This window comes from Microtus ochrogaster, chromosome X, assembly GCF_000317375.1.
Source record: "Microtus ochrogaster isolate Prairie Vole_2 chromosome X, MicOch1.0, whole genome shotgun sequence".
Taxonomy (NCBI): Eukaryota; Metazoa; Chordata; class Mammalia; order Rodentia; family Cricetidae; genus Microtus; species Microtus ochrogaster.
In genome coordinates this window covers 45,378,724-45,398,667 of record NC_022026.1, presented here as the reverse complement: position 1 = coordinate 45,398,667, position 19,944 = coordinate 45,378,724, and the positions used below count along the sequence as shown (strand labels likewise).

General features: G+C 42.1%; 1 protein-coding gene across 1 annotated transcript in view; it reads left to right on the top strand.

Moving 5' to 3' along the window:
* The window catches only part of Ace2 (angiotensin I converting enzyme 2), a 50,243-nt gene that overhangs the window by 557 nt on the left and 29,742 nt on the right, over positions 1 to 19,944 (top strand). The window contains exons 2-5 of the mRNA XM_005358761.3: positions 11,451 to 11,609; positions 14,500 to 14,593; positions 15,786 to 15,929; positions 18,856 to 18,968. Of these exons, the coding sequence (XP_005358818.1) occupies positions 11,451 to 11,609; positions 14,500 to 14,593; positions 15,786 to 15,929; positions 18,856 to 18,968 (510 nt within the window). The remainder of the gene's footprint in view (positions 1 to 11,450; positions 11,610 to 14,499; positions 14,594 to 15,785; positions 15,930 to 18,855; positions 18,969 to 19,944) is intronic.

The window sequence follows — 19,944 nt, the reverse complement described above, 5'->3', positions numbered from 1 at the left end:
ATGACATAGTAACTGAAAAATGCAAGTGGCAGTTTACTGAAGGCAGTCACTTAGTAATTAAGGTAACCATGGCTTAGGTGAAACTGGACTTGGGAATTCCTTCTTCCATTGTCACAGAGCGCTGAGGAATTTCCAAAGGTCACAGAAGAAAAGCTATAATTAAACCAGTCCTGAAAAAATCTCAGCCTACTCTGGGAAAGCAACATATTTTACTTGACAAGTACAAGCACTTAGAATTATTTTTTTCTCACAGATCCTGAAGTGCCTTTTAAGTATATGTAAGTGGTGGAAAATAGAATAACTATTTAGGAAAGACTTTCATTCCCCCCCACCCCCAAGCAACGCTTTCCTTCAAAACTGGAGTTTTGAAGCTTCCTTCTTTCAAATGATCCGGGTGCTGTGTATCCAAATTACTGTCATTCATAGAACAGAGTAAAGTTGGGAATTGCTGACTCCTTTGAAATCTTAAGACTTTTTTTCTATTTTACCAAAGTTCAAGGAAATCAGGGAGATTTTTCTAATGTTGCCAAATGAGTTGCCTTTATCTGATCTCACATTTTGGTCTTACCCATGTCCTCTTTAGTATAACTGGTTTTCAATTTTTTATTTGGTTTTTGTTTGAGGGGACTAAAGTGTACTGTAGATTTTTCTCAGCTGCATGATTCATGGTGAGACTAACATCATACTTTGAAAGCTAGCTAGCCTGGAGCTAGACTACTGACATCCAAATCCTGGCCCGAGCACTTTTTAGCAGAGTGAACATGAGTTAGTTAATTAGACAGTCTGAGTCTTAGTTACTTTTTGTGTTAAGATTTCTTCTTATCATTTTAAAATCATGCATTCGAGTGCAGGTGCCCATCAAGGTCAGAGATATTGCATATCCCAGGAGCTGAAGTTATGCCACCAGGTGTAGATACTGGGAACCAAGCTTGCGTCCTCTGCAAAGAAAGTACACATTCATAACCACTGAGCCGTCTTTCTTACCTAAGTATTAAATTATTCACCTGTGAACAAATAGATAATACTCCCATCAGCTCTACCGAGACGCCTGAATAATGCTTGATGCTTGTGGACTCAGGAGAAAAGGAAGACATTGCTGTTATTAGTAGAAGAGGGAGTGAGGGGTTTTGAAGAGGAACAGAATAGTTCTTTTGAGGGCCTACATATGCAGAACTCATATTATAGATTGAGATGCAATTCTATCTGCTGAGACCATCTCTGAGATTATTGTGGTGCTGTGGTTTGGCTCAGAGGCTCAGTGCAAATAAAAAGGTGTTATTTTTAATCATGCAGGTTGATTAGAGCAAAAACTAGAAATGGAAGAGTATAAAACATTAGATATTTTAAACTGGAGAAAATTGTGTACCCTTTAAAGGAATAAAACACACTTAAATGAAAGAAAAACGACAAGGGACTCCATATCCCGTTTGCAGGAAGTGGCAAAGAGGGGCATCAAGACACTCAGGTGAACTGGTGTGAGTTTCCCTGCCAAGAGAGGCAACTGTGTGTGTGTGTGTGTGTGTGTGTGTGTGTGTGTGTGTGTGTGTGATGATTCATCTTTCTGTTCTCCCCTCGTTTCGTGTGTTGAGATTCTCTTAGATGCTAGGCAATGGACAGGTGTCACAGGAGTTCTGAGATGAGGTTGCTGAGACGCACTGTGCTATAGGGGCCAACACGTTCACATGGAGTGCAGTGTGACCATGACACAGTAAGTATGAAGTTGGGCCAAAAACCCTGGGTGCAGTTCCTCCTTTGAATCGTAGAGGCTGAAGGTCTAACGTGTCTTAGAAAATAGATTGTCCCCTCACATACTATATCCTGATTACAGTTCCCCCTCCTCCTCTCAGTTCCTCCCCAACTCCCCTTCTATCTGGATCCACTCCCTCTCTGTCTCTCATCAGAAACCAAGCAGGAGTCTAAAAGAGAGTAATAAAACGAAATCTAATCAACTAGAACAAAAACTGACACATCAGATTAGGGCAAGACAAACAAACAGAAGGAAAAGAGCCCAAGAAACGGATAGAGACACAGAGACCCACTTGTTTGTACACTCAGGAATCCCACAAAAACACTAAACCGGAAGCTGTAAAGTATACACAAAGGACCTATAGGGAGGGAGAGGGAGACAGAGAGACACACACAAAGTATATATATATATATGTAAAATAAAATAAGATACAATTAAAAAAACAAACAAAACAAAAAGGAAAAGAACTGACCCAACATTATGAGACAAGGACCTTCCAAAGACGCCATTGAATTAGTCTCTGCTGGCCACCTACTGCTGGACATATAGTCTACCCTTAAGAGTAGTTGATTTCTTCAGTGAGACGCCCCTGAAGCAAATTCTATTTTCATTTGCAAGTGATTATCAACTGGAGATAGCTTCCGGGCTAGCGACGGGGGCATCTGTCCATTTCTCCTTTCAGCTATCTAGGAGCCCATCTGGTCAGTCCCGTCGCTTTAGAGGGCCTTGCTTCCTTGGTGTCCTCCATCCTGTCTGGCTCTGGCACTCTCTCTGCCTCCTCTTCTTCAGGGTTCCCTGAACCCTGAGGGGAGGGATGTGATGGAGAATTCCCTTTTAGAACTGAGTGTTTCAAGGTCCCTCACTCTGTGTGTGCAAAATATCCAGCTGTCGGTCTCTGTATTTGTTCCCATTTAGTTGAGTAATTGTGTTAACTTCCTTCAGACCCATTTATTATGATCAGAGTATTAAAATATAGAGTACACTATAAGGGAATGCTGAATTTAAAGAATATGCAGGGTGTGTGTGAGTGTTTGTATGTAATTTGATACTGTACCTGGCATCTGGTTTAACCTTCATCAAGAAGTATTATTCAGTGGCTTTGCATTTTGAAAAGCCCATTGTGTCTCTGGTATCTCAGGAGTGCAGGTTTTATTAGATTTTTTTTGCTGTGTGATATGGAACTGTAACCCAGAGCCCTGTGCATGCCAGGAAAGTACTCACGCCGAGCCACATGCTCAGCTCAGGTGCTTGTGAGTGAAGATCGCCCCGGAAAGGTCAGATTTGAAGGAAGCGAGCTTCTCCCATTTCCGAGGCTTTTCTGAGATTCACAGAACAGCTGCTGGGAAGTAGGTTTCTGGGAAAAAGCCATCATGTTCCTTCCTTTGCCTGCTTTTTGGCCTTGTCAGTGGAGAATTCAGGGTCAAGAATTAAGAAATATCAACCTTTGTCTGTGTATTTTACAGCGAGCCTTTCGTGGGCAAAGGGGAGAATGTGTTCCCATAAATTTGCATACTGCAGACTTTCCTGTTTTATTTTAGATCTCCACTTGTTCTTAGATTTGCACTGACTTGCAGAGTTAGACACCGAGTTTGCTTTAATGAGATTATCTGATGATCTAGTTTATCTTGGGGGGGGGGGGATGGGTAATGGAAAATGAACTTCTTGGACAGAGAAAATAAATAGTTCTGAAATTCCCAGAGTTTAACATTCACTTAGCAGGAACTGACTCTTAACAGAAAGTCAGTAAAATACTTGAGATTACCACCGATATCTCTGAGGCTGTTAGGTCCTTCTGATCTTAGTAGTGTGATACATTTATTGCTTCAGGGAGGCCGTGCAAATTTTGAAAAAAATTCGCCCATAAAATAAGTATTTATGAAATGCCCATATAAGGGTTTTAGAAGATCACTAACGCAAAAGCAAGTATTTGATAAGAATAATCCTTACTATAACAAAATCCTTTGCCACCAAAAGTTGTCATATATTTGGAATTGCATGAATTGGAACTGGTCTGGAAAATCCAAGTTGGGTGTGAGCGGGCTGCTGCAGGAAGCTGATGAACCAGAAGAAATAGTTCTGATCAGCAAAGGGATTTAGAAGTCATTTTGGATTGTCTCCTGAAGATATTGACTAAATACATTTGCATGACTATAATGATTAGCGTTGTTCAGAAGGTTCTGGAAGTAAAAGGGAGAACTTTTCTCAAGCCTTTAAAAACGTAATGCTGGTGTTCAAATGTAAAGAAAAAAAAGTAAGGAAGGAAGAAAGAAAGGGATCCTTGCCCCTTCCCAATAATAGTCAGAATGAGTTAGAGGTCAGAGAGGGCTGGGAGCTGTAGAAAACCTCACTAATGGAAACGTGTGACCTGGAACAGCGAAGGACAGAGTGTTGACAATTGTATTGGCCCAATCTTTTTCTACCTGAAAGGCAATTCAGCTGGAAGCACACCCGAGATAAATTCAGAGTAAACAGAGGGACACACTGCTTACACCACAGGTGGTGAAGCTGATAAGACCTGTAAAACTTTAATCTGAAAAATGTGAGACTAACTCGGCTTTCAGCACATTTAGACAGATGCGTGGGCTCTACCGTGGGTGTAGGAAGTACAGTCAATTGCACTGATGGACTCAGGTCTTCATCCTTTGCCATAATAATGGCTAAGGTCATGTCACTTTGTAGTGCCATCCCACTGCAGGCTCAGTGAGCGTGTCCATCATTCGTTTGTGTTAAGCAGGGCTGATGACAGCAGTGACTTGATGGACTTGAACAATTGGGGCTTGTCCCTCACACCTTTCTCTTTGCCAAGAGAACCTGTTTAGGCTGGCCAACTATTAAGTAGTTGCCCAAGCAGAAGCCAACTTCCAGAGTTGCATGCAAATTCAGCCAAGATCAGCAGAGGTGTCTGCCAACTCTGAGTTATTTTAGGCATATAAACTATAAACACTTACGCTATTGAGGCTTTTTTTTTGGTTGTTTCTTAGATAGTCTTATTATTGCGACAGGTAATTGATACAGAACAGGAAATTAGACTGTATGACATTTGTGTGTTCCTGTCCTATCATGGTGACATTACTGAGGACCACTTGCCTTATTTTCATATTGTCTCCTGAGGTGACTTTCAAGAGTCAGGATTTGGGGGTTGCCAGTCTACAGATCTGGCATAGTATGGCGTTCCTTAGACAATGTTGTGAGAGATACCTGAAATAAAAGGTGTAAACTTTATCTATATGATGCCCTCAATGATGCTAGCATAGAGTGAGGCAGGAATCAGAAAGCAGGGATAAGAAAAAAGTTTTGCTCAACGCAGACTTCCTACTTTCCACTACCACTATGGTGCGTGTGACTACCTCCATCAGTAATTTGGTCTTTTTATGGAACTTTTAAGATGATGTCACTTCTGGCCAAGAAATAAATGCTCTTGGATAAAAACTGCTAAGGAAATCATATATTACTCTAGAAGTCATTGGTGGATAACCAAGCTGGGTCTGTAAGTATCTTAGTTAGGGTCTCTCTTGCTGTGATCAAACACTGACCCAAAGCAACTTGGGAAGGAAAGAATTTAATTCGTCATACTTGTCCAGGGAACAGTCCATCACAGAGGAAAGTCAGGGCAGAGGAACTCAGGGTAGGAACCTGGAGGCAAGAATCCGAAACAGAAGCCATGGAAGAATTCTGCTTACTGACTTGCTCCTGGTGACTTGTTAAGTTTTTCTCTTAGATACCCTAGGACCACCAACCCAGGGATGGGAAGGCGCCACCCACATTGGACTGGGCCCTTCTACATCAATCATTAATCCAGAAAATGCTCCACAGACTTGCCTATAGGCCAGTCTGATGGAGGCATTTACTCAGTTGAGGTTCCTTCTTCCTAAATGAGCCCAGCATCTATCAAGTAACAACAACAACAACAAACTACCCATGAAGATAATTAATTGACATAACATGGCACACATATTTTAGATACATTCAGGCCACCATCACTTAACATATCTAGCTGAAAACTTCATCACTGGACAACTGGAAATGCTTCCCAGGAAAGATGATTGTTTTCTTTTTTTTTAAAAAAAAAAGATTTATTCATTTATTATGTATACAATGTTCTACCTGCATGTGTACCTGTACCCCAGAAGAGGGCACCAGATCTCATTATAGATGGTTGTGAGTCACTATGTGGTTGCTGGGAATTGAACTCAGGACCTGTAGAAGAACAGTCAGTGCTCTTAACCTCTGAGCCATTGCTCCAGCCCCCAAGATGATTGTTTTCTGTTTGCATCTGTGCCTCTGCACTAATAGGTTGGGTCAGAAGTTAATAGAAAAAAACTTTCGTTTGAAAAATCAAAAGAAATTTGCAGGTGGTTTCCAGCCCCATGGTTTGATTTTTGAAATAAGATTCTTTGTAAATCTTCCTCTAGGGCACAGGAGTGAGTATGAATGTGTGTGTGTGTGTGTGTGTGTGTGTGTGCCTGTGTGTGCCTGTGTGTTGCCAGAGGTTAGCCACGTGTGTCGTTCCTCAGGGTCTATCCACCTTATTTTTGAGACAGGGTCTTTTTGTTGATGAATTTGTTTGTTTCTTTGTTTGTTTGAGACAGGGTTTCTCTGTGTAGCACTGGCTGTCCCGGAACCCACTCTATATGTCAGGCTAGCTTCGAACTCACAGAGCTATGCCTGCCTCTGCCTCCTGAGTGCACCATTCGATTAGAAAGCCCCAGGGTCTTCCTGGGTCTGTCCCCCCTGTGCTGCAATTCCAGGGGGAGTGCCACCATTTCCCACGGGTTCTGGAGATTCAATCCGGGCCTGCGCTTGCATGGCAGGCCCTTTGCTTTCTCAGTCATCTCCTCAGCCCTTCAAATTCTTCTTTATTAGTGAATTCAACTCAATCCCGACCTTCCTACACACAGAGACCCCAGATTTTAGGGAGAAATTGGAGCCTCTTAATAATAATTTTAAAACAGGCATACTTGGTTTTTAATAACAAGGCCAGTAGCTCAAAAGCAGCATAGAATGTCTCTGTATCATTTTAATTCTAGAGAGAGCAAGAAGATTCTAGAATGTAGCAGTAACTGTAGCAACTGCCCACTTACTAGGATCTACCGCCCTGAAGAGAGCTTTGAAGATTGCCTGGCAACTGTTTCTTTCTTTCTTTCTTTCTTTCTTTCTTTCTTTCTTTCTTTCTTTCTTTCTTTCTTTCTTTTTTTCTAATGTTGCTGTTTTATTCAGAAGTTGTTTAGAGAGAGTGGAAGGCCAATGCTCTATAAGACAATGGGTCTTGTAGAGTCTCTGGGCATCCCCATTTCTCTTTTCTGTTCCTGTCTTCAGGGGTACTCAGCCTGATAGTGGTCAATTAACTGGTAGTCTGTAGCCAAGGAGAGAATGTTAACTTAATCCCTGTCCCTAATGGCTCCATGCCATGCTTCATGAAGCATACCATACCCATATGTGAGGACAAGAGTGGAGGAACATCACCGTGATACAAGCAAACTGGAGTTCAGGACTGAGTCTGTTTTCCCCAGAAGATAAAAGTCGAAAAAATAAGCCAGATGGTGGTGGTAGCGCACGCCTTTAATCCCAGCACTTGGGAGGCAGAGACAGGCAGATCTCTGAGTTTGAGCTAGTCTGGTCTACAAAACAAGTTCCAGAACTGCTAGGGCTGTTACACAGAGAAACACTGATCCCCCCCACACACACAAAAAAAGAAGCAAAACAACAACAAAATAACTAAAACTAGACAAAAAAGTAAAAAAAAAAACATAGTTTCCAAATATTTGAAAACTTAAATTGTCAACCTTCTCATACAAAATATAGAAAGACTTTCTAATTCTAGAATGTAGTAATAGGATTTATATAACTTGTGTTGTCTACCCCATTGAATAGGATACATTTTTTTTCCATTTTGCAAGTCTCTGGGAATGTTTAAAAACTGACCAAAGCAGTTTTGTTCTCTGAGCTTGGTGTGACTTTGAGGGCCATATCTGGAAACCAGACCAGCATATAGGGAGGGCTTGAGGATAGACCTTTTCCTTGGAGGTTTGTTGGACCTTAAGGCCCCCAGATGATTAAGGTTCTCTCCAACTTTTCATTTCCATAAGTCTAGGACTGAGAGATTGCCGATGGTCTAGCTTCACTGTTGCGCTCTAGATAAAGAGAAAATAAGAGGGAGTGCTTTACATCTCAAACAATTTCTCACAAGAAGAAACTGCGCTCATCTGCGCATCATGAATTTTCAGAGATAACTGCCTATTTGAGCATATAAATACTTCACAGGCCTTAAGAGTTATGCTAGTTCTTCACTGAAAGCAAGGATCAACCTTAGTTTTAGGAAAGATTGGAGCGGTATACCTTCTCACGGTCTCTTCAGAAGCACACAGCCCCGCAGTGGCTTGTTCATTCTTATTTAGTACTGTCCCATCTGGAGACCTGAACAGGCACTTATTTTCTCACAACTGTGTTTATCAGAACCCTTAGATGAGATAGAAGGTACTTTTCTAATTGTGATAGCGAAATGGAACATGAACTGGATTTTTTTAGGAATACATTCCCTATGGTGGGATGCCTTGCTCAGCCTTGCTGCAGGGAGAAAGGGTTTGGTCCTGCCTCAGCTTGATGTGCCAGGCTTTGTTGACTCTCCGCGGCAGGCCTTACCCATTCCGAGGCATAGATAGGGAGCGGGAGGAGGGGAGGGAGGGGGAACTGTGGTTGATATGTGTGACTTACCAATAAAAGTTTATTGAAGAAAAGCAGGTGATATCTGAGCTTGGCCCAAGGGCTATAATTTATCAGCCCTGATTAAAGGATGAAGCTGTGATTTATAACTTTGAAAAAAATAAATATAGGTCATAAAGACTTGCCTAGGAAATAAGAAGTTTATATAATACTAATTCTATATAATTATATTAACATATAATTATATTAACATGGATAGCTAGAATTTGCTTCTTCACTCAAGAATATGGTGGGTTTTTTAAATTCGCCATCTTTTAAGTTAATTTTTTAAATGGTAACATATGAAGTAAGGGGATTCAGTGTAGCATTTTCAGGCACACTTTGGTCATATTTGGTCTCCACTCTCTTATTCTCTTGCTCTTCTCTGTCTTCCCCGCAGAGGGCCTTTCTCTCTCTTTCTTTCCTCTTTTCTTCCTATCTCCCTTAACATAGATTCCTAGATTCCCCCCCATGTTCTCATTTTAGTTTTCATACACACACACACACACACAGAGAGAGAGAGAGAGAGAGAGAGAGAGAGAGAGAGAGAGAGAGAGAGAGAGATATCTAGGTTCGCAGAAAAGAAAATATGTTATTTGACAAAATTATTGCTTGAATAAAAGTGACACAATTTTGGGTAGGGGCCACGAGATCTATGTCCTAAGACAAAAGCTCACATGCAGACCTTTAAAACCACAATGAAAGTATCCGATTTAATATACGCAGATAGTTCGAATATGTTGTTAAACATTTAAAAGTAGCATTTAAGTAGTTTATACTTGTATCCTTTGGAATTGCAAGGGAGTCTCTCAGGCTAGAAATACGCACTCACTACCTCACTACAGTTCTATACGGAAGTCAGAGAGTGAAAGTCCCCCTGTTGTTCCAAACACACATGTCTTGTTCCCGAAGCCCCTATGGATGTCTGTAGAAAACTTGGCTGTTTCACTTGTATCTTGTCTGCTTGTGCACAGAGGGAGTGTGGAGGGCTGTTTGTGTCATCCCAGCTTGCTCCTTGAAGATGAGGAACTATATAAGTTGTTGCCTAAGCTTTGCTTCATACGCAAGTCAGGTCTATAATTTATATGTAGCCAGCAGCCACCGTTTAAGAAGTTGAATAGGTGTATATGAACTGGATTTGTGTCTCTGCATAACAACTAGGCTGTCTATTTTACTTAGGGTCAGGAGCCTTAGGGGAGGATATAGAATAAACAGTAAAACAAAATGTAAAAGGATAGCTTGGAAAAGAGCATTATTCAGGAGCATTATTATTAATTTGAATTATGGAAATATGAATCAATTTGAAAATGCAAGTCAAGATAAAGTAATTTTTAATTCTCATAATGTATGATATACACACGCATGCACAAGGCAAAGGGTCTGTTAACGAGATAAAAATGACAGTCTTACATAATGTAAATATGCACATCTTGCTCCTTTTGTTCCATGGGATTGGTTATAAGTCTGTTCCTGCTGAAGAGGATAGCATGCACAGGAGTGACCAATAGCAATCACAGAGTCTGTCTGCCCTAGATTCTAGGTCAGAATGCTTCATTGACTGTCAGCTCCACCACCTTGCTTAGTCCCTTGGCTAATGGATAAAAACAGCGACACAAGGATTTTTCCATCACATGGGTATTTTTTTTAAAGCTCAAAAAGAGGCAAATTGTTTTTCAGAGCATTGTCCAGTCACCCGACTCCTACCTACTTCACGGTTACTTAAGTCTCCTCTCCTCTATGAATACTTGAAACACTTTGGATCCCTGTTATGATTTTTAGTCCTCTTATTATAGAAACGGATTGATTCCTTTGTGGGTCCTATGTTATTATATACTTGTGTTTCATTGAGAAGGCATTCTTAATGCATATCCCACTCGTCTGATACAATTCTAAGCAACTTAAGAACAGGAATTTTTCTCTATACGCAATAAAATAGCATTTATTAAGTGCTTCGGAGGAATCAGGCACTCTGGGGAGCCCTTCGTGGTGTGTAATTGCTATAATACTTACAAGAAGCCTTAAGTCACAGTTGCCTCTCTAGACCTGTTTGATCATGTGAGAGAACTTATTTGTCCAAATTTACACAGCTAGCCAGAGGTGTCTGGCTCCAGGTGGCCCACAGGCCACCTCTTTTGTGCGACCCAAAGTAATACCATGTAGAAAGCAGTTGTTCCGTTTTTCCTTTGCCAAATGCAAGTGAAGTTGTGCATTGAGAGAAGACTGCGCTAGAGAAGTTGGGAGAAGTCCATTCTGCCTATTGTCAAGATGGGGCTGCGGGGAGGCTGGTGGATCCCAGAATCACTACCTGCTTGGTGCCTTCTGGGGATGTCTGTTGCGAAGTGGCCACCCTACCAAATGGCCCTGCTCCGGGAAGCCTTTCTTTGAGAGCACTTGTTGCTTTTTTTTTTTTTTTTCTGAGACAGGGTTTCTCTGTGGTTTTGGAGCCTGTCCTGGAACTAGCTCTTGTAGACCAGGCTGGTCTCGAACTCACAGAGGTCCGCCTGCCTCTGCCTCCCGAGTGCTGGGATTAAAGGCATGCGCCACCATCGCCCGGCTTCTTTGAGATCACAATAGAAGGTCCTAATTCCTGCAGGAAACCATGGCACCCAGGCGCTCTCTTTGATCTGCTTCTCGTTTCTCATGGCTCCGGTGGTCACAAGGGACTGTATTCCCATTGTGTCTGTCTACTTTGAGATCTGCAAGCTTCTCCTTTTAGACCATTCCTCCCTGAATCTTTGGCCAACTCACCCACGTCACAGCAGTTCCAGGGCCTCACAGTGTGAATTATCTGTGAGAATTTACTTCCAGTTCTTGGGACAGGACCCTTGGGAAAACTAGGCACTGGGCCAGAAAGAACGTGGCCCAAGAGTGGCCTGATTACTTTTAACCTAAACCTTGACCCCCAGCAAAGTAAGGGACTAAGCCACGCAGGAAGTAGTGGCCATTTCACCAGATGTTCTTTGGACTATATCTTCTGTCCAACTTTATTTTATTTATTTTTCAGAACGAGGCTGCTGCCAAATGGTCTGCCTTTTATGAAGAACAGTCTAAGCTTGCCAAAAGTTATTCCCTACAAGAAATTCAGAACCTCCTCCTCAAACGTCAACTGCAGACGCTTCAGCAGAGCGGGTCGTCGGCACTCTCCGCAGACAAGAACAAGCAGGTGTGGTTGTGAACAGTTTAGTCCTGGTCTCAAGAGTTGAAATGTGCGCACAGTAATACACATTCATAGCCCACATGCAGGAGTTCTTTATCTGCAAAGATAGTAACGGCAGCTCTGTGCCTAGGTAGGGGAACTATAACATTTATGATCCAAGTTAAAATCTTTTTGACGGGTGAAAGAAGATACTTGGGCTCTGATCTGCACAGAGGCAAACTGGAATATGACATTTTGCACACTCTGGTCTGCCTTGACTGAGGCGGTCTAGGAGTCTACCAGAGCAACTTTCTTTTTTGGTGTTGCTGTTTGTTCTTATTGCTAAATGCCTTACTTAGTTCATATCAACGTCATTCTTGATAAATCACCCAAATATTTTTTTTGTCAAAATAGCAGTAAAATGGCACATTAAATACCATCCTATGCTGAGCTGATTCCAAAAATTCTTATGTTTACCCTGTTAAAATACCATCTCTCATCCCATGCCCCAGTCAGGGGCCAGCAAACTTGAAAGCAAGCTGTAAAGAGACATAAAATAAATATCTTAGGTTTTGCAGGCCGTATTGTCTGTGTCACAACAAGTCAGCTCTGCCATCAGAGCAGGAAGTCAGCCATAGATAATACATAGATGAATGGATTTGGCTGTCTTCCAACGAAGCTTTATGAAAACACACAGCAGACCCCTGATATAGCCTATTGAAATATTTTTATCTAAAATATTCAGCTCTTTTACATCAAAGTGTCCTCTCTCAGGGGCTTGTCCTCTCGAGCTATGTATGTCTTAATCTCCATTTATAAAAATAAAAGTGCATGATAAGAACAGAGATAAAGCCATATGGTATTTGTTTCTACAAGTTGATATTTATTATTCTGCATTCCTCGGATTTAACTATTCCACTAAGTTATTAATCTACCTTATCTTGTCTTGCCCTTGTCCCTCCGTCTACTTTTTTTTAAAAAAACAAGAACTCCATGTGGAATCTTGCCCATTTGCATGTAGACAGTCTACTGCAGTCTCTGTGGCTCCTAGGCATTTGTGTTTTGAAAAAGCCCCAAATAATTGCAATGTAATTACAAATAATTACAAAAAACCAGGATTGCGAACAGAGGAGAGTTCAGGGTGCATGCGAACAGAGGGGAGTTCAGGATGCATGCGAACAGAGGGGAGTTCAGGATGCATGCGAACAGAGGAGAGTTCAGGATGCATGCAAACAGAGGCGAGACTGAAACATAGGTAGAGAAAGAGACCACAGTGGTTTTGTGCTAAGGTAGATGCATTGCCTTAGATTTATGGGATCTTGTGGAGATTTAGAGCATGGGATTTATCTCATGTTCTCCAGACAATGCGTCCGTAGCAGAGCAAAATAATAAATGCATGAGGGCGTTAGGAGAAATCCAGCATTTTAATTATTTGTGTGGAGAAATCAGTCCTCTGTTCTTTCCTTTCTCCTTGCTTCCCTTCTTCTCGTTCATTTCTGTCTCCTTTCTTCCTGTGTTCCCGACCCACCATGGATCAACATGTGCGTAAGTTCAATTGGTCTCATGCTTAGATATAATGGCTCTATTGACTTTTACAAAAAGCCTTACAGACATTTATTCTCTCCATTCCTGTATTTATCTTGGAGTGGAAATAAACCTTTTGCTGACCTGCCCCGGTGATGCCCTTGAGCAGCTCGGCTTTACCTAGTATCTCCACACCCCTGTACCTACAGGGTAAAGTTGAAACTCTTTATTGTGGCATAGATTGCTCCTTGTGATCTGGACCCCACTTATCTCTCTGTTCTCTTGGCCTCCACTCCCTTCAGTGAGCACCACTTCACCACTGTTAAAAACAGCTTGCCTTTCCCACCTTAAGGTCCACCTTCTCCTTTCCTTTACCTGACCAATCTCTGCTTCTGGATCTTGCACCTCTAAGGGCCCTTGCTCTAGGAAGCCGTTTCTAGACCCCCAGGTTACTATTCCCCCTTATTCTACCCTCCCCACTCCTTAGTTAATATTGTCACATCACTTTTTGGTGACAGTTACAGTACCTGCTCCTTATACTGTGATCCACTACGTGGCCATCTTATTCCATGACTTGGGGAACTTTGAAGGTCAGAGACTTGTTTAGTTCAGAATTATCAGAATGTCGAACATAGTGGAGTCTTAGTCAATCCTAAAAGAAACAGAAACACAATCTCTGTGTGGATGTGAAAAATGCACCTGGGAGTTTTGGAGGACATGTTTGTTCTAGTTAATCTATATGCATTATCACAAGTACTCAAGATTCTGTGTTAGTTGATGGCACAGACAATTGCATAAGCTGTTTGTTCTCTATACATAGGAACATACTTGGCAAAGAAGATATAAATTGCTCTATTTTGAGGCATTTCAAACTCCCGTAAGCTCGTGAGCTCATGAGTTCACAGAGACGGAAGAAGCAAACACAGGGCCAACGTGGGTCTGCACCAGGTCCTCTGTGTATATGTCACAGCTCTTAGCTTAGGGTTTTTATGGGACTTCTGACTGTGAGAACAAGTGAGTCTCTGATTCTCTCGCCTGCTTCTGGGACTCTTTTCCTCTTGTGGGGTTGCTGTGCCCAGCTTCGATGTAATAGTTTCTGCTTTATCGCGCTATATTTTATTTTGTCTTGTTTGCTTATTATCTCTTAGACACCTGTTCTTTTCCAATGAGAGACAGAAAGGTAGCAGTGCCAGAGAGAAGGATAGGTGTGTTGGGGGAACAGGGAGGAGCAGAAGGGGGACCTATAATCAGAATACATTGTGTGAGAAACCAATCTAATTTAAATAAAAGGGAGAAAAGAGAAAAATACTCATGACCAAAAGGATATCTTTATGCTGCCTCCATTGTAATACATTCTCCATGCCTGCCACTGCTCATCATGTTTAATTTGCAGTTGAACACAATTCTAAACACTATGAGCACCATTTACAGCACCGGAAAAGTCTGCAACCCCAAGAATCCACAGGAATGCTTATTACTTGAACCAGGTAGGTTATCTGCTTTTAGTAGTAGCTTTAAAATTTGTATGTTCATGTATGCGTACTATATATGCATATGCAAGTGCCCTTGGGTCGGCAGAGGTCAGAGGACAACCTCGATCATCATCCCTCAGGAACCATTAGCAGTTCTCTTTGAGACAGGGTCTCTCACTGGATGGGCATGCACCAAGCGGATATTATGGTTTGTCAGCAAGTCCAAAGGGTTTTCAGGTCTCTGATTCCTCGGGGCTGGAATTACAAGTGCATACCAACGTACCTGACTTTAAATATGAGTTCTGGAAATTGAACTCAGGCCCTCCTCCTTGTACGACAAGCACTTTCTGGTTGAGTCATTTCCCAACCTGAAATAGACCTTGGACAATGGCACAATGTTTTGCAGACGGGTCATCTAAAGACGAAACCATTCCAAGGTGTTTCCGTTCACAGAGTCTCCTTTTTAAAAAATTGTACTTATTTTCATTGTGTGTATGCGTGTTACATGTGCATGTATGCGTGTAGATGTGGACATCCATTACTTTTTGAGGTCAGAGGAAGAGGCTGGTGTCCTGCTCTCTTACTCTCTGCCTCATTCCCATGAGACAAGTTCTCTCACTGAGCCTGGAGCCAAGTTGGCTGCCAGTGAGTCCCAGAGATCCTTCTGTCTCTGTCCCTCCAGGCACTGGGATTGCAGCTGCATGCCCAGCCATGCCTAGCTGTGTGTGTTTGTTTTTGAGATTCTAATGCAATTACACCATTTCTTCTTTCTCTCTCTTCCCTTTAAACCCTTCCATGGGCCCTCCCCATTCTCCTTCAACACGCAGTTTTTTTTTCCCCATGGCTTCTGGGGATTTAGACTCAGGTTCTCATGTTTGTGAGCAAGCACTTTTGTTTCCTGAGCTGTATTTACGGCCCTTCATAGAGATTCTTTTAACTTAAAAAAAAAAAACGCATTGTAAATTTTATTACATTCAAGTAATTTTATTAAGTCAGTAATTAAATTACTTCAGTGATTTTTATTCCTTTGCAGATGCATTTGGATCTAATAATAAGTACAGAGATACTACCCATGACATTTTGCTTAGTGACCTGGATGTCTGCCGGTCTTTTAATTCTTTAAAGCCTCTATATATGTAGATACAAATTATTTGCATGATAAATACAAATACCTCACATGTGTGCTCATTTTCCTTTGGGCCAACAGGTTTGGATGACATAATGGCGACCAGCACGGACTACAACGAGAGGCTCTGGGTTTGGGAAGGCTGGCGGGCCGAGGTGGGCAAGCAGATGAGGCCATTATATGAAGAGTATGTGGTCCTAAAGAACGAGATGGCAAGAGCAAACAGTAAGTGCGCTGCTTTGTCCAGGTCTTTCCGCTTTCCACAGGGAGGGTGTTACAGGGCTATTCCTCATTTTCTCACCAAGCTTGCCCTGTAATATTTGGATGCCGCTAAATTAGCAATCGTTTACTTAAAGGTTCACGTTACCTGTCTCAGGGAGCCAGTGGGACATTAAAAAGGTGGCACTCTAAGTGGATGGTGAGATTCAACTACTGGATCTCAAATGAATAATCCGTGAATTATTAATTATTCATGGAGGCCTAAGGCCCCAGTGGGTAACTAAGTGAATGCTGCCACTGAGTGGAGATCCTACTATTCAGACAGGATGAGAGACAAAGACAATATTCATTTACCAAAATCCTCAGTTGGTCACAATTCAGTCTCAGAGTTCATCTGTGTGTCTAGAGCCCTCAGGGTGCTATATATACAAATAATTTGCAAACAAACACAGGACCACTGTTATAGTGTCTGAGATGAAGTGGGTGGCATCTGAGAATATAAGACCCTCAACAGAAGCAGGATTAAAAACTTAGGGATCAATTGCACTTTTTAAAGATAATGGCAGAATGAGTAGGGACCAAGGGCTTAGAAACAAGTAAGCTTCTGCCCCTTGCCAGCTGTGTGACTTTGGACACGTGATTTTACTGCTCTAAGCACAGGCCGTTGGTGGGAATGTAGATTGGTGCAACCATTACGGAAAAATGATCTGGTGGCCCCCAGAGAAGTTTCAGAGAGAACGGATGATCTGGTAATCCCCCTTCTGGGCAGGTACTCAGATCCCCACATTTATCACATTCTTAACAGTAGCCCCAATGGGGAAAGCAAATCAGGTGCCCGTTAACAGAAAAATGAATAAAGAAGCCATATCATATGTATATATGCATATAATAAAAGATATACAGTAAGTAAAAGGGTCAACTAACTATACAGAAAAAGAATGAAATGTCACTGAGCCGTGGTGGCTCATGTCTTTTTTTTTTCATTTTGTACATTCTTTTATACTTATTTATTTATTTTTATTTTAAAAAAGGAAACAAACATTTAAAAAAGGAAAAATTATCTTTTTTCATTATACATACCAATCCAAGTTCCCACTCCTTCCCCTCCTCCCGTTCCCTCTTCCTACTCCCCACCCCACCCCCATCCACTCCTCAGAAAGGGTAAGACACATTGCTTTGGGAAAGGTCCAAGGCCTTCCTTACTATATCCAGGCTGAGCAAGGTATCCATCCAAAGAGAATCTGTTCCAAAAAGCCAGTGCACGCAGTAGGGATAAATCCTGGTGCCACTGCCAGTGGCCCCCCAGTCTGTCCTAGCCATACAACTGTCACCCACATTCAGAGGGACTAGTTTGGGCTTGTGCTGGTTCCTTCCCAGTCCGGCTGGAGTTGGTGAGCTTCCATTAGTTCAGGTAGACTGCTTCAGTGGGTGTGGCATATGCCTTTTTAATCCTAACACTCGGGGTGGGGGGTGGGGGGCAGAGGCAGGTGGATCTCTATAAGTTTGAGGTCAGCCTGGTCTCCAGAGCTAGTTCCAGGACAGCCAATGCTACAGAGAGAAAACGTGCCTTGGAAAAAACAAACAAAGAAGAATAAAACTGTCATTACTGGAGTGATGGGAGGAAATGGGAAAATGCAGGCCGAAGGATTTGAAGTAGCACATGGTATAGGCAACAACATGGAGAAACTACCAAACAGGACCACTCAATGGATGGAGAGAAAGGTTCATTGGGGACCAAACTGCCAAGGCCATCTTTAGGGGTGTGAGCAGCGAGAAGAACAAAATGGCAGGAAGGCAAGCAGATCTTTCCTGACCATCAGCAGTACAGGCTCCGAGTTGGTACAGACCGTAAAGATTGACTGGGAACTGGGGCATTTGTCTAAAGTGTTTGACATTTGGGGGAAGGTTAGAGAGGATTCCTGGAAGATTAAGGGTGGTCCCTGGCTAACAGGAACCCACTTTAGGAGATCTGATTTTCCGGTAAACAGAAACTGCTTTTAGCCTTGTTTACCTGGCCAAAGTCCTTCTGTTTAGGACATGTCACCAGCACTGCCATTTGGGGGTGGGGGTGGGGCAAGGGGAGCTTTAGACTTAACAGGATGAACGAGATTAAAAATGATATGTACAATATGATGACTATGGTGAGAAACAGCCTACAGTATTCAGGATTTTTCCTGACTAAGCACATTGTCGTTGCTCTTGATGAGACAAAAAAAAAAAAAAAGGAACTATGTGAGATGTTAATTCGTGTCCCTATAATAAGAATTTTGCTATATATGTAACATAGCATCATGTTGTATGACCTGAAACATACACACTAAATTTGATTTGAGTGCAACTGTCATGTCGTGTACAGAAATCATGGTTTCACTCCAGTCCTGCCTGACTTAAAACGGATTTCTGCTCGCTCTTCTGAAGTGGCTGCTGAACCTTGGATCTGGGACGAGTTCGGGAAAGGAGTGGGGGACCGATATGATAAAATACATTGTGTGAGATTTTCAAGGAATTAATAGAAGATATTTAAAAAAGCACAGTTTGTCAATTAGCACAATGGGCTTTAGAATGGCCACAATATCACATGGTTTCTGTGCTTGTTAAACCAGATAATCTACTTAAACTCCTGAGGAACAGAATTAGCAAGTCTTTACTTTCATTTGCATTTTTTTTGAGTTGACATCTAGAAGGGTAACAAAGTGTGATCGTCCTTAATATCTTCTTCTGTACTGTCCTATCAAGACTAATCTATGTAGACTGTATTTCCCTCTTAATATCTTCTTCTGTACTGTCCCATCAAGACTAATCTATGTAGACTGTATTTCCCTCTTAATATCTTCTTCTGTACTGTCCCATCAAGACTAATCCATGTAGACTGTATTTCCCTCTTTTTGTTTTCTTAATGCTTCCTTCTTTCTCTTTTCAAAAATAACCTCAGATTATAAAGACTATGGGGATTACTGGAGAGGGGATTATGAAGCCGAGGGAGCAGATGGCTACAACTACAACGGCGACCAGTTGATCCAGGATGTGGAGCGAACCTTCCAAGAGGTAACAGATGAACAGCCGGGCATTTAAACAGGAAGGAGCCACAACAGCCAATAGCCAAAGGCCATTGTTTTTAGTCTTATTTTGTTTTGTTTGCTGCTTTTTAATTTTTTTTTGTTTTGGTCAGGGTCCCTTTACATAGTCCTTGAACTCGTGATCCTCATGCCTCTGCCTCCTTCAGCAAATCCTACCGGCGTGTGCCACCACAACTAGCCCTTTACATAGTCCTGACTGCCCCGAAACTCACTGTGTAGATCAGGATGGCCTTGAACTCACAACTCGCTGTGTAGGTCAGGATGGCCTTGAACTCACAGAGATCTACCTGTTTCTGCTGCCCAAATGCTGGGATCAAAGGTGTGTGCCACCATGCCCAGCAAGAACTATTATTTTTAACATGCAAATTGGTCACTCCCAGCTCTCACAGAATTATAGCATATTAGAGTTTGGAAAGATTTTTTTTTTTGAGACAGGCTGGCCTCTAACTTGCAGTGAAACTAAGGATGACCTCGAACTCCTGATCTCTTCTGCCTTCACCTGCTGAGTTAGGATTACCGGTGTGCAACACCACGCCCGATTTGTGCAGGGCTGGGGAATGAACTTAGAACTTTGGTGCATTCTAGGCAAGCACTCCACTAATTGAGCTATGTCCTCGGCCCTTGGAAAATATTTTCGAGAAAACTCTGAGCAGCTCCTACAGACAACCAGAACTGTCCTGCTCTCCTGTCTTTTACCCGCTGACTAGGAATTACCAATAGAAGGACTGGATGGAGGAAAGTTCTTTCTGATACTTTCTGATGGCGAGCTTCCTGCAGTCAGCCTACTCTTCCTTTTTTAGCAGAAAAACCATAGACTTCCCTTCCTTCCTCAGAACTCTCAGGGTTTTTATTTCATTAGTCTTTACCAAGGAAGTTTGTCCTTTTTTTCTTTCCTTCCTTCCTTCCTTCCTTCCTTCCTTCCTTCCTTCCTTCCTTCCTTCCTT